The following is a 13,366-nucleotide window of genomic DNA, read 5'->3' as shown; positions in this document are numbered from 1 at the left end:
TCCCGGTATTTTAACCGAAGCAGAGACTGTCTTTCGCCCATTGGTCCGGAGTGTATTTGAAGTTTATAACACGAGCAAAACAAAAACGAAACTAACATCCTCAGGAAATCTCACGGGGGCTCGGTGGCGTTGCCGTCAGGTTCCTCTTCATCAATTTATCCGCCTTTCTCGAGAGTAATGCAATTAGCAAGTCTCTCCTAGTCGATTTCGCTATTCCTCGACACCCGTGCCCGACAGTGTACCTGATTGGCGAATTCCTTAAGGATCTCGTCGGGGTCGGGCACGATGTCCATCTGCGAGGAGACGGCCACGTTGAAGGCTCCCGCGTACGACGTGATGGTGACGGCCAGCGGCACTTCAGGAGTCCAGCCCGCCCAGGCGACCGCCGTCTTGACGCGGCTCAGACCCAGCACCACGGGCTCCTCGGGACCGGGAAGGTTGCAGAACACCGCCGACGGTTTTCGGTGCCACATGCCCATGAACCTACGAGGGCACACAGGACCACGCTCTGATACATGCCTAACCCATGGGTCGCATTTAAGCTTAGAGGGCAGCAGTAGAGTACTCTATTTTTAAGGGTTACTAAACTGAGAATGAAAATCCGGCCATGATCAGTAGCCAATTTCCAGAGGATAACAGCTGATGTTGTTGTTGTTAGTGGCTAGTTATTAATATAAATAAAAATGGATGGAAAACACGTTGCTAGCAGCGGCATCTGCCATGAAAACTTGAAGCACCTGAGCTGCGGCTAGCGGGCATAAAAAGGATAGATCCATCTAAAAACGGCGCACAGAAAAACACGCAGAACACAAGGATAGGGATAAGGAAAAGGATAGGGAGAGGGAAAGAAAGTTGGAAGCGATAGTAAGAAAGGATAGAGGTAGGGCGGCAATACACACTCTGTAAAGATACAGGATATCAATATAGAAATGCAGGCTGATGGTGCCGCCTTTCCCAACTTGGGCATCGCCATACTGATTGATGGACTGTTGTGGGCGTCTTGCGCTGTACTACTTCGACGGTACTGCACTGGGACAGTACTGCAGCTCATCGAATAGTATGGCCTCGCCCAATGAGGACTTGACAGCGTCAGGTGCACAAAGCTGTCTAGCAAGAACAATTGCGCCGCCAAACTTGGAAAGGCTACTGATGGCGCCCTGAAACTGGTGTATTGGTAGGTGAAATGTTTAGGGGAATCCCCCAAGGTGGAGTAGATCTGTAATAAGGGAGTAATTACTCACTGAAATCCACTCGAGCGCAGCCATACGGCTACAAAGGAAAGCTATACAGCTTTCTCAGAAACTTCGTAGTTAAAGAAAAATTCGTCCTGGTCCGGGGTTCGAACCCGGGACCACCGCTTCACCGGAGCAGTCGCTCTACCAATTCAGTCAATCGGGACGGCAAGCTTATGGTAGGGCGAGAGCGAATTGATCAATAACTCGAAATGAGAACAGTGTTGGTCAAATGTTTTTTAGGGGAATCCCCCAAGGTGGAGTAGATTTGTAATAAGGGAGTAATTACTCATTCGCATCCACACGAGCACAGCCATACGGTGCCGCTTTATTGGTATATTGGGTTTAACGTCCTAAAGCGACTCAGGCTATGAGGGACGCCGTAGTGAAGGGCTCCGGAAAGTTCGACCACCTGGGGTTCCTTAACGTGCACTGACATCGCACAGTACACGGGGCTCTAGGATTTCGCCCACATCGAAATTCGGCCGCTGCGGCCGGGATCGAACCCGCGTCTTTCGGGCCAGCAGCCCAGCGCCGTAGCCGCTGAGCCACCGCGGCGGGGTGCCCTGAAACTTGTGCTTCTTCACCATATAGACATTCTGGCCAATGATGAACAGTTCATCTGAATGCTACAGTTGACGCGGCAGTCTGGTAACTTCCGAGCCAACTCTCGATCAGAGGACTAGTTTTTGATACTGTAGGGTTCGAAGAGGAAAAGCAATGGAGATGACAGTAAAGCAGACCAGTGGGCCAGCCGGCAGGGCAGTAGCGTGAAGAGGATGTTGGCTGCCCCGTAGAGCACGACGGGGTCAGGCGAGTTCTTGAGCTCGTCCATGGCCTGGCGCACCTCCCAGAGCCGCGGTATGGCTCCCTCGGTGTTGGTGGGAAGCCGTACCAGGGCGCTGCTGAGCTGGGTGCCCAGCTCGGGAACAGGCTCGCCCGACGCCGGTTCGTACCGAAGGTCCACGGCCAGGCACACCTGTGGTCAGCACCGGCACAAATATATATATTACCTAATGTGGAGGAGAGTAAACCTCGCAAATTGCATCACAAAGGAGAGAGAGGGAAAAAGGAAAGGCGCAAAGGTTAGCCACAAGGAGGTTCCGCTTGGTCCTGTGCCCAGAGGGAAATTGAAGAGGGGTAAGCATGAGAAGAAGCAGATAGAATAGGGGCGAGTTAAGGGTGAAAGAAGTCGAGTAAGGACGTGTGTGTGGGAAAGTCATAACGTATCGCGCAGGAAAGACGCCCTCAGGAAGCGGACACAATTTCAGGAATCGGAGACCGAATTAATGATCAAAAAGGCACAGGCCATGACGACACAGGCCATGAGGCACAGGCCTGTACGCAGCCTTAAGCTGCGTACAGGTCTGATAATTTGGGGCTGCGATCACGTCGGGGAAATGGGAGCACGTGGTTTTCACGCACCCAGTGCTTTCCTAGTCGAGCACGAGTTAGAAGGAACCTTTTCATTTTTCCGCCGTTAGCTTTTCTTTTGAAGAATTACCCCCATAACGATTCATTTTTGAAGTTTCATACAAAACTAAAAATAACTGCGGTTCTTCTGTCTTAACAAAGTGTTTCTTTTGCATGCATGACACATTGCCTAAGATAATTTTGTAAGACGTTCACCCAGACCGTAGTAGGTATGCTGCTCATAACTGACAGGAGATTGTTCAATGGAGTGTCAGAGTATATAACGGGAAAAATAGCTATAATAGGGGGAAGGTTGAAAGCCGGACGGAGTGATGCGGTCAGAAAGTTTCCTGCATGAGCGAGGACACGGCTGGCACTAAAAGGAACAAAAAATTAGAAGTATCTGCTGCAGGCCTTTGTCCCGCAATAGAGAAGACTTATCCAGCCCCAGCCATCCGTCCTCCGCCCGTCACTTCACGGACTGGCCGCTAAGGGCGCCTTCCAACCAAAACACGTGCACTCATCCGACAGCCACATGCAATGGCTTCCCTGAGCTCCCCGGCGTAGCGCCCTCTTACGAGACGAATCAGCCAATATGGTTCCTCCTCGCAGTGTCCCACTACGATGTCCATGGTGTGTAAAGGTAGGCCGTACGCTACTTTGTGGCAAAGATTTGCTTTCCAGACGTCCTCTTCGAGCGGCTCAACTTGCCCAAACATGGTCCTACTCTCCACGACGATCTCAAGGCGGCTGTCATAACCTTTCACGGCATTCCTCTCATGCATTAACCACCTTCCGACATTTCCATCTCGTTCACCGGGTGACCTCTGGTGTCCCTTTCTTCTGTAGAATCATTTGTGGTCACGATGCCATCCACCGCCGTTCACGAGCAGGTGTGCGAGTCAGTTGACGCCATCACGCTGGACTGCAACTCTTTCCTCGACTCCTCGCCGCAAGCATACTGGCGTCTGGTTTTCTTACACCGCGAGCGAGGACGCATCAGTGGACTTCCGTATTGCAACCTCCCTTGATCGCTACTTCAGTTCAACACCGCATTATCATATTGAAAACTATACATCCCGACAGATTTGCTTGTATGGTTTGGTTTTAAGACTTATAATAAATTCTAACACATCTCAAACCAAAGTTACTGCCCCCAGTCACCCGTGAATTAAGAAGAAGCCGAGCCGGCTCCGAAGCATTGGGCTACAAATTAAGGTTTTTAGCGTGAGATGTGTTCGAATTTTTTACTAACGCATTATAATAGTCTTTTTTGTGGAGCCGGTAGCCACTCATGTCACGTTGGTGGTCCGTTTTCCGCTTCACCAAGCCCCGACCCCACCACAGCAACCTCATGCCTGCGCTGTACCACCGCCAGCACCTCGTACATACTCCCGTCTCACGCTCGCCACCTGCATGCGCCCCCACGTCTTCTTTCCGGGACGCCTGCCTCTAGAACGCCTCGATCAGGAGCTCCCGCCGCTAAACCCGTCGTTGCTTTCTCAACCCGTGCTCGTCGTTGGGCACTATAAAGTCGTACACTGAAGTTCCCATTGCACCCAAGCCCTCACGTGTGCCCCAGCGACGTCACTTACAGCGACGTTCACCCTGTCGAACATAAAAAAACTACCATAACAGCAAAATGAAGAGCACCTTTGTCTTAATGAACACCACTACCTGCATGTGTAGCAGCTAGTGCAAATCATTCAGAGGGTAAGCGAAATGAGTGAAGGATTAATGAATAGTCCTCCGCAGCAGTGAACAACACAGCGGCTTCAAAACAATGTTATCGCTGACTGCTACCCATCACTGAAGATGTGTCGCCAGTATCGTAACACGGCTAACAGGGGACGGTTCGCTGAGCTAGTTAATGGGCGCTATGGCGGATTCAGTAAAATAAAAAAAGGGGCGTGCTTCGACGACCTTCTTAAGAGATGACTTTCTCCCCGCATTTAAAAGACAGCACCGGCGCTAGACACAAAAAGCGATAAAATGTATTCTGTTAAGAACTCATGACTCCGAACTTATCAAACCCAACTATGCCAACTGCATGGTCCATCTCTTTGCACGATTAACTAGGCAGCCAAGTTTCCGTATACACTGTGGAAATACAAAAACGCCTATGTGCTCAGGTTTCAATGCATGTTAAAGAACTAGTGGGCCGAAACAAATTTACTGTACTGCCGCAAAGCACCTCTCATAGCCCATAGCGCTTCATCGGAACATAAAAATCAGTCAGTCGATCACGTACACTAGAAACGCAGAAAGCTTGTGCAAAAGACACGGAATACTACCAGAGTAATTCGCAATATGAATGGCTTGACGACGCTGTGATGCACTTCCTCCCAACTTACGTGACATCCGCTCATTGAGCGGGTCTGGTTAACAGTTTTTGTCAAACCTCGGTCTCATTCCTCAACTGCTTTAAATGGCTGAACTGTTTTTTTTTTTAATTTCGCAATAACCATGGAAGCAAAACATCACTTGTGTACTCCGTGTTTACAAGCAACGCGATAAAAGAGGCAAGTTGATCCTGCATTTATTCCTTATTTGAAAGTGCTAGATTTAGACAAAACAAGCACGAACGAGATGCGACAACAACGCCACGTGCTGCGTTCTGTTATCTCTTTTCTGTCTCCCCTGTTTCGTCTGAATCCAACGCTTTCAATTGCCGAAGAAGTGTTTGCAAGGTATTCCTTTCGATCAAAGCGATCAAAAATATTATTTTTAAGCAGTCGCTTCTCTACATTTCCTACAGGTCCTCCCTTCAGCCCCATTCGCTATTCAAGCTTCTTTAGGCAAAATTGGGTGTTACGCGGGGGAAGAACTGCGTTATATACAAGTGCTGCCCACTTGAAAAAAGAAACGGTCGTTCACGGTTTTAAACTGCCGTTTTAAAGAAACCCCCAATCGCTGCTGCGCTTATTTTAATTTTTTTGCTTGCCATACCTTCGAGGACATCTGGAGCGGACAGGCGCGGTTTAGGTGGAAGCCGACGAGGCGAGAACGAACCAAATGTGGAGGAAGTTGCTTGGAGCGAATGGATGGTTTCTCGCCACCTGCCCGCGACTGAATTTCATTTTCTTCGCGCGAATTGCAAAGTGAAATCGGCCGCGCCCACTCGTGCGAGAGCGTTCAAGCAGAAGCAGTATGAATCCAGAGGGCAGGATGTGCGTTCTTCTGATACGCCGGCCCGCCCTGCATTTAAATTACAATTCTTCCCGAACATGGCATGCGTGCGAGGTGTGCGAAACTACTCGCACGGGATACGCGCGTTTCATCGATGAGAGCTACAAGAAGTGTACTAGTTTAGTTCATTGCAGGCCACAGCAAAAGAGTCACTGCTTCATGGCGTAACCTGCGACAAGGTTTGCGGGGTAAATGATGAGGGACTGATTTTTGTCGCATTAATCGACTCTCTCAATTAGTTGTTGTTCAACTGTCAAACGTCCTGTGTGGACCTAGTTTGGCAAAGACAAATATATATGCAGTTTTCGGTGCGATAAGTCAACTTTGCTTGCCAGTCGTGTTATGTGGCGGTCGGAAACTACCGCCTTGATTTGCTGGCACATAGCAATGATGTCGAAAGTTTTAGAATAGTAGTACACAGTAAGGCTGTGCTTACAATTTCTATTCACATTGGCAGAGTAGAGAGCGGTTAATTTGTCGTTTCATTCATTCGCTTCAGTGGACGGCATATATTTGGGGAGCACCTTTCTTGATATTGAATTGACTTGAAACGAAGAAGATATTCCTAAAATTCGTTACACGGACCCGGAAACCCCTCATTTCAAGGTAGCCACGCAATACAAGATAGCGTTCAAAATCCCACGTGCTTATGCAATTCATGCTGCACTCAACTCCTGGGGGCTTTGGGGAGAAATGCAGATAATAAAGATATAAATTTTAACATAAAGCTGAAAATTAGTTCTTATGCGCTGGGTTAAAAATTGCATTCCAGGTGCATTCAGATCTAGAGGCAACAAATTCGCCGCCTGATACACAGAGTTCCTGTTGACAAGAAATACGTAAATAAAACAAGCGTATACATGTTACTTTAGCTGTGGCTAGCTCCAAGTAAATAAGGTCAGAGAAGGAAAGAAGGTCGCTTCCATAGGTACAGCAACAACTTGGCACCTTACAGAAGCAGTTCGTTCCGTAGGCCATAGAAGGGCCGCGGTTCAACAAGCGGCTCCGAACGATGACCATCTGTACACTGTGCTATCTATCGATTTCGCCTTGTGATTCCTGCGTGATGACACCTTTACCAGATACGTGCGGAAAATTAATGAGGCGAAAACAGTGGATCGCTTAGGAGACAGTTTTGCTCTTTACAGGGCTTTGCTCGATCAATCCTGGGCGACAAACTTGCTAATCTCTAAAAGTCTCATCAAGAATATCTGTCTTCTTCCTGCGAGATCTGTCTATGATTGCACCATTTTGAAGACGTATCACATAAATGTGAAAAGAGTAGTTCACTGCCTCTATACTGTTTCGTCACTCCTTGTGTCTCCTTAGCTCTCTGGGTCTCACATTTTCTACCACTTCGAGCAAGGGTTATGAATTCAGGACAGTCCTATGACCCATAGCTGTCCTCTGTCCTGCATCCGATCACACACCTGCACACTAAGGCGCGCCGCAAACCTATGTGCAGCCGTGGAACCCGTGTTTTAAGCGGAAGTGTGAATACTTCTTGTTCACGCCCCAGCGTCAGCTTCGGCGAACTGAAGAGGTGTCTACCGAAACGCCAGGTGTCTTGAACGGTTTGTTTGAGAAAACACTTTGTCTAGATAGGGTGCTTTTAACGGTGGCACTGTTCCGGCAACGCCACATCAGTTCGCGAACGCTGACGCTGTGGTGTGAACAAGAACTATATCCACAACTTCATCTGAAGCCAGAATTGGACGGTGGCCACAGTCTTGCGTCTAGTCTTCACTCGCACGGGCAGAAGTACGGGTTCGCACAACGCCTAAATTAAAACTCCTAAGTTAGACCGGAACGACCATTGTAACTGGACTGATAAAGTTTAGAATAACCTTCATGAACTCCACCGGTGACTGGTTCGGATTGATGATTAAACCAATCATCGTATACCAAGACAGAAGCCATATCCTTCTGGATCATGGCCCTTACAAGAAATTCCCAGACGTGTCATCTTTTTTCAGAAGCCTAGAAGCTGCAGGAATAGCTTGAGTATAGCCGCTACTACCTTTACTAGGCTCGAATGGCTGCAACGACAAATTCTGCGGGCACCTAGCCTTGTGTACATGTCTCTTGCGAGTCACGTCCGCCTAGGCAATACGTCTTTCATCCACGAGGTGATCGCACATGTTTTGTATCACAACGTACGACGCCAACATGGTTTACTGCACGGAGAAAGGAAACAAATGAGGAGAAGTTGTTATGTTGCATTTTTTGAAGCAACACGTGAAGGCTACCCCCCCCCTCCAACTTTCTACTTGGCCGCTGTCTCAGCGCACTTGCGCATGCGCAGCAGACTACGCAGCAGACGACTGCCTCTGAACCCAACGTTATTTTTGTCTGCTCCGTCGGCCAAACACTCCGAGGAGTTCTTGCGAAAGCACGTGACTTCCGGCGCCCTTTTTGGCGTGCAGCTCGGACGCTAAGATCATCTCCTGAGCTTTGCTTCCTCCGTGATTTACTGCAAAGAAAGTTCCTGGCGAGAGCCTCTGGAAAATGAAGTCAACTAAGTTGCGTAGCTAAGCAAGAAGCCACGTCACCGAACTGGTATGGCAGCGGTCACAAAGCCCTAAACGAAAGTTCTGTGTTTCGAGGCACGATTGTTATCTGCCAGCAATAGCTGCCATGCACGCGTGCGTAATTCACACCCCAAAGCGAGGGGATAGCAGTAGTGCATCTATGTACGGATTTGGAGTTACCCGTGGCAGTGTGGCTATGCGCGGGCCGTTGACGGTGAACAATGCATTTGCGTTTCCACTTCACCTTCCTGAACAATGTTCACTCATTCCAATCTGTTTTTCGTTCAAGTATTACATTTTATGCTTCTGAAAATCTTTCGCAGTGTATTCATAAGATTTAGCATGAAAAACTGGCATTCAGCTGTCACAATGACGAGGATCATCAATCTAATGTTTAATACCTTCCGTTGCAACGAGGAGGCACTTTCAGACATGCATAGCCCTCTCCTCTGGTGTTATTATATTTACTGAACATCTATGGCTCCATCAATCCTCCCCTTTTTAGCCAATGGGCACGCCTCCCTCCTCCTAGCTATTCCTACTTTATGCTCATCTTATTCATGTTCATAACATCATCATATTTATCTTCATATCAGCGTATTGAAAGGCTATCTTCAGAAGTAGACGCCGCTCGTTACGCTGAATCAGAACCAGTACCAGAACTGATTTTAGATTGTCTTCCAGTTTTGCACAAGAGGACTTTTTTTTCCACGAGATGGCAAGAATGACGCTCCTGCGTTTTGCAGTGTAGACATTATTTACCACGAATACAATGCACCAGACAAAGTTTCCACCGCTCGCCTTATTGCTCGACAAAAAAATGTTCGGCTTGAATCTAAGCGAACCTGAAATTAAACGCATGACTGTGTGTCATGGTTTAAGAAATGGAACTCAGAAAAAAAAAGAAACCGCAGATCAGAACTTTTTAAAATCAAGACACTGAGGGTGAAAAATTTCCTGCGGTATTTCTTCCTCGACACCTCGAAAGAAGAGCGATTTGTAAAGAATATACCTTCGCAAAAAACATCCGGAACACTCGATGGAGGCCAAACCAAGAGCTCTTCATTTTGTAAGTGACAGAGCGCGAAAAAAAATGCCGCGCAAAAATTTCGGCTTGCACAGGACCACAGTGCGAAGCATCAAGACGAACTCGATCAATGACACTCGCGCTGCGCCCAGTTGAGCATTGCAAAGCCAACTAAGTGTTACAAAACAAACAAAACTTTCTCTCGGTGGCACCGTGAGGAAGCCACAAAAGATGGGTACCATGTGGGAAAAAAGCTCGCGCCAGAATGGCGCCGCTTCTGAAGAGGTTCGATTTGGCTTTAGTGAAACGCCGGTGGAATGCTTGAAGTGAAGCGGAATGAAGTCTTCAACGGCGAAACGAAGAAAAAAGAACCTGCAAATATCCAGAGATGTCAGGAACGAAAGAATATGCACAGCCGGAGAAATATGACAGGAGCGTTCGATTCTGTCTAATACGAAAAGAAGATTGAAGGGAGAATATGCCTACTGGGTGCGAAAAAAGGTTATTGAGTACCAGCAAATATCAAGAACGAATCTTTGGGTTTTATTTCGCTAAACTCAACGGTGAGCGAAAAGAGGTTGGCAACGCAGCTGCAAGCAAAATGAAAGCTCCTCCTAGCGCACTTAGAAAGAAAGTTTGTCGGGAGATGGAAACTCCTACCGAATCGGTCTCAAGATGACCCAGCGCCCCGCAGTGGTGGATCTAGAGACTGACAGAGCGTGAATGAATAGAGCAGCTTTCGCCGAAGTCTCCTTTCTTCTCAGAAAAAAAAGAAATAGTGCAAGAAAATAATCACGTGACATGCGCAAAGATTCCTTTTTAGTTCGAGATTGGAAGAATAGACCGTTTTCGCTATCAAAGCATTTGGCGCCGCGCGGCGCAATGTTAAAAAAGCAGAAACAAGACAACAGAAACCACCAGAATAATGCTCGCTAGGGTCTTCCTGTGGTTTTTTTTTTTTGGTAGCGCTCGAAGGCTGATGAAGACTGACATCATACATTAGCATGCATTACAAGTCCTTTATTTCTCTTCAAGCACTTAGAGAAAGCGCCAGCAGTTTTTTCATGTGAGTGTTCGGAAAAAGAGGTCTGTAGTTTGGAATGGAACCAGTAGCACAGCACGCTTGCACTAGGGTCACAGTGATTGCCACGACCTCTTGGTTTAAGCAGTGAAACCTATAATCTGATAATTAACTTGCACCACAGGCGCCACAGCCACAGGCCACAGGCGTGGAATAACAGCGGCGAGGGGAAGGTGGGGAAGGGCAAGAGAAGGGAGTGGCTGCCCTAATATGCATGGGGAAGGGTCACATATTTCGTCCTAAATTATTTCCTGTTATAGGGAAGACATGAACAGGCCTTAACATCAACTCTGAACCCCCCCCCCCCCCCCCCCCCCCCCTTATGAAGAGACTTGTGCTTGCCTACGCTGTCGCGACTGCAGCAGATGCTGTCGGACGGTGCAAGAACATTGTCATATTGTGTCGAAAAAATACTCACCTTTGCGAATCAATATCCGTCCCCCCCCCCCCCCCCCCGCTTATTTCTCGTTTACCGCCCAATATGTATCTTGTCACTTTTATTCGTGGTGTGTGCCTTATAGAGAAGTTCTTTGTAGGTGAAAGCTTAATGGTCCCAAACGATAACTGCGACATAATCAATGGTAATATGCGACCAAAAATTTGGCCTTTCCTGGTTGCATTTGCATAATGTCCAACTGCCGCATCGCCGCCGAAATCATTTTCCTATAGTTCTGGTGATGCCAGCACCAGTTTACGTCAAGCGGCATGGCAAGAACTAAAAACAATTTCGGCACGTACGCAACGAATGACAGACCCGTCCTGCTCGCATTTTCGGGGTCGCTGCATGAATAATTTGGAATTGAATGGCCCACTTCCCGAAGAGCAATAATTTTTGTTGCACATCCTACTTCTTTTACTTCTGCAATTATTGGTATTTACTGTTTCAAAGAAATACGTTTATATACAAGAAACGACAGAGAGGTCAGATTGATGTTAATTCCTGGCTTATTATCGAGTGCATAGAAATTTGAGCGTAAGGCGTGATGTTCCCTAACGGTACAGAAACACTTGGCAGTAAAATTTGCCGCCAATAAAGAGCAGGTCTGTTATTACTTCTTTACCGCCCTAGCGCTTACGTGACTAGACTGTTATAGTGTTTTCACTTTGCACGTCAAATGGATCGCAGGTTCAGTGGCGTCTCAGCTTCGTTTAATATTAACCGCAGCGAACGCCTCATACTGGACATGCGCCCGACAAAATGAAGCCGAGCAGACCTGTCGAGCTCGTGTAAACGCTAGCGAGTTGGGCTAAGCGACTGTCGGGTAGAGTTTAGTCAACCCGACTGCACGGATGGGGTGACTCAGACCGACTAGCTTGACAAGGTGAATTTAAAACCTCTTTGCTGAGATGTGCGCTGAGCGCGACGAAGGTGTCAAACGGCTGCAAAGAGGCATCACGAAGCCGGCTTGCTTAGAAAAGAGGAGGAGGAGGAAAACTTTATTTGAGCCCAGTGAAGAAGAGAAGCAGAGGAGGTAAAGCAATTGGTGCAATATCATATTTGCACAAATTCCAGTCTAAGACACAAAAATTATCCAAATACTCCCCTCCTTCTACATGAGTTCGTTTGTAGCCGCAGTGCTCCATGGCCAATCCCCCGCCGTGTGTATGCGCCATTAAGCCTGAGGAACGGAGGAACATCGCTTGAACGGGAGCCTTGTTCAAGCGATGATTGTTGTCTGGCCATACGAGCGGCGTAAGTTGACGAAGTCGAGGGTTTGACGGAAACCCGTCTGGTCGGGGGTGTCCACAGAGAAGACTGAGCACCGACCAAAAAATGAACTTTTAAATGACATTTTGGTTCCAATACGGAAGCCTTGTTCACTCGATGATTGCTGTCTGGCCATACGACCAGGCTAAATTGAGGAAGTCGAGGGTTTGACGGAAATGCGTTTGGTCGGGGATGTACATGAAGAAGAAGGCAAAGCACTGACCAAAAAAAGAACTTTTAAATGACCTTTCGGTTCCCGCACAGAAGTTGAAACGTCATTTAAAGTTTAATTTTTTGGTCTGTGTTCTGCCGTCTCCTTCACGTACCGTCTTTGTCGAAAGTAACCAAGCTGGATGGTTTGCTTCTAGCTTGTACAGTGGAGCCCTTGTGACTTTCCTAAAGATCAAAAGGTGTTGGAAGGTAAGAAGACCCCCAGTCCTTACCTTTAACGACCATTTCAGCTTCAGGGAAGCTGTAAGGGCTCCACTGTACGAGCTAGAAGCAAACCATGCAGCCTGGTTACTTTTGACAAAGACTGTACATCCCCGACCAGACGGGTTTCCGTCAAACTCTCGACTCCCGTGACAGAGAGAAGCAAGAGACGCGCTTTTTACTAACGCAACCAGTAGGTCACGTTAGCAGTGCTAGTGTGATACCTTTACCAAACCTGATTAATCACCAAGATGTTTCCCGACGAAGACGGTGAAGAAAGTAATACTGCTCACACAATGCTCGACGGCACACCGGCTTTCAGTACCATACGCTTCTGACTTCCGCCCGGGCTGCAATAAGCCCTCCGACAGCTAACGGTACAACGCCTCTAAGAAGAGACGACTCAAACTGGCTTGCGTGGCCACTATCGCTTCGCCGCCGGAGCTTGCACTTCAGGATTGTTATCCCGGCTATCCTTTGTGCCGACTAAGCACGTCAAAGTCCATGCGGGTCCAGAGCCCGGAAGCAGTTGAAACTGAGCCGGCAAAAAAACATGTCACCCAATGTGCTACTCGGAACGTCACGGGTAAGCTCACGCAAGCATGGGAAAAGAACCTGCCCGTCGACTGAGAAGAAGACAGGAATGTAAAAAGAATAAATGTTCCTCGGGCTCCTAACATTGTAGCCGCGATGCTGCCCGGAAACATCACCCGCTCTCAGCTGAGAAAAAGTAGCGAAAGACGGCGAAAGAGT

The 13,366-nt window shown here is 48.0% G+C and overlaps 1 protein-coding gene across 4 annotated transcripts in view; it reads right to left on the bottom strand.

The window, feature by feature from the left end:
- Positions 1 to 13,366, bottom strand: part of LOC149328699 (uncharacterized) — a 340,147-nt gene that overhangs the window by 21,444 nt on the left and 305,337 nt on the right. For all 4 annotated transcript variants that reach the window (XR_016285470.1, XM_089559646.1, XM_089559645.1 and 1 more), the window contains 2 exons: positions 1,976 to 2,211; positions 243 to 483 (listed from right to left, as the gene is read on the bottom strand). Coding sequence is in view for 3 of the 4 variants with exons in the window: in XM_089559646.1 (XP_089415772.1) it covers positions 243 to 483; positions 1,976 to 2,211 (477 nt within the window). In the remaining variant the exon portion in view is untranslated. The remainder of the gene's footprint in view (positions 1 to 242; positions 484 to 1,975; positions 2,212 to 13,366) is intronic.

Source organism: Amblyomma mixtum, chromosome 9 (genome assembly GCF_055824585.1).
Source record: "Amblyomma mixtum isolate Tamu chromosome 9, ASM5582458v1, whole genome shotgun sequence".
NCBI classification, from domain to species: domain Eukaryota; kingdom Metazoa; phylum Arthropoda; class Arachnida; order Ixodida; family Ixodidae; genus Amblyomma; species Amblyomma mixtum.
Note: the sequence above shows the minus strand (reverse complement) of the source record. Positions and strands in the feature narration are given on the sequence as shown.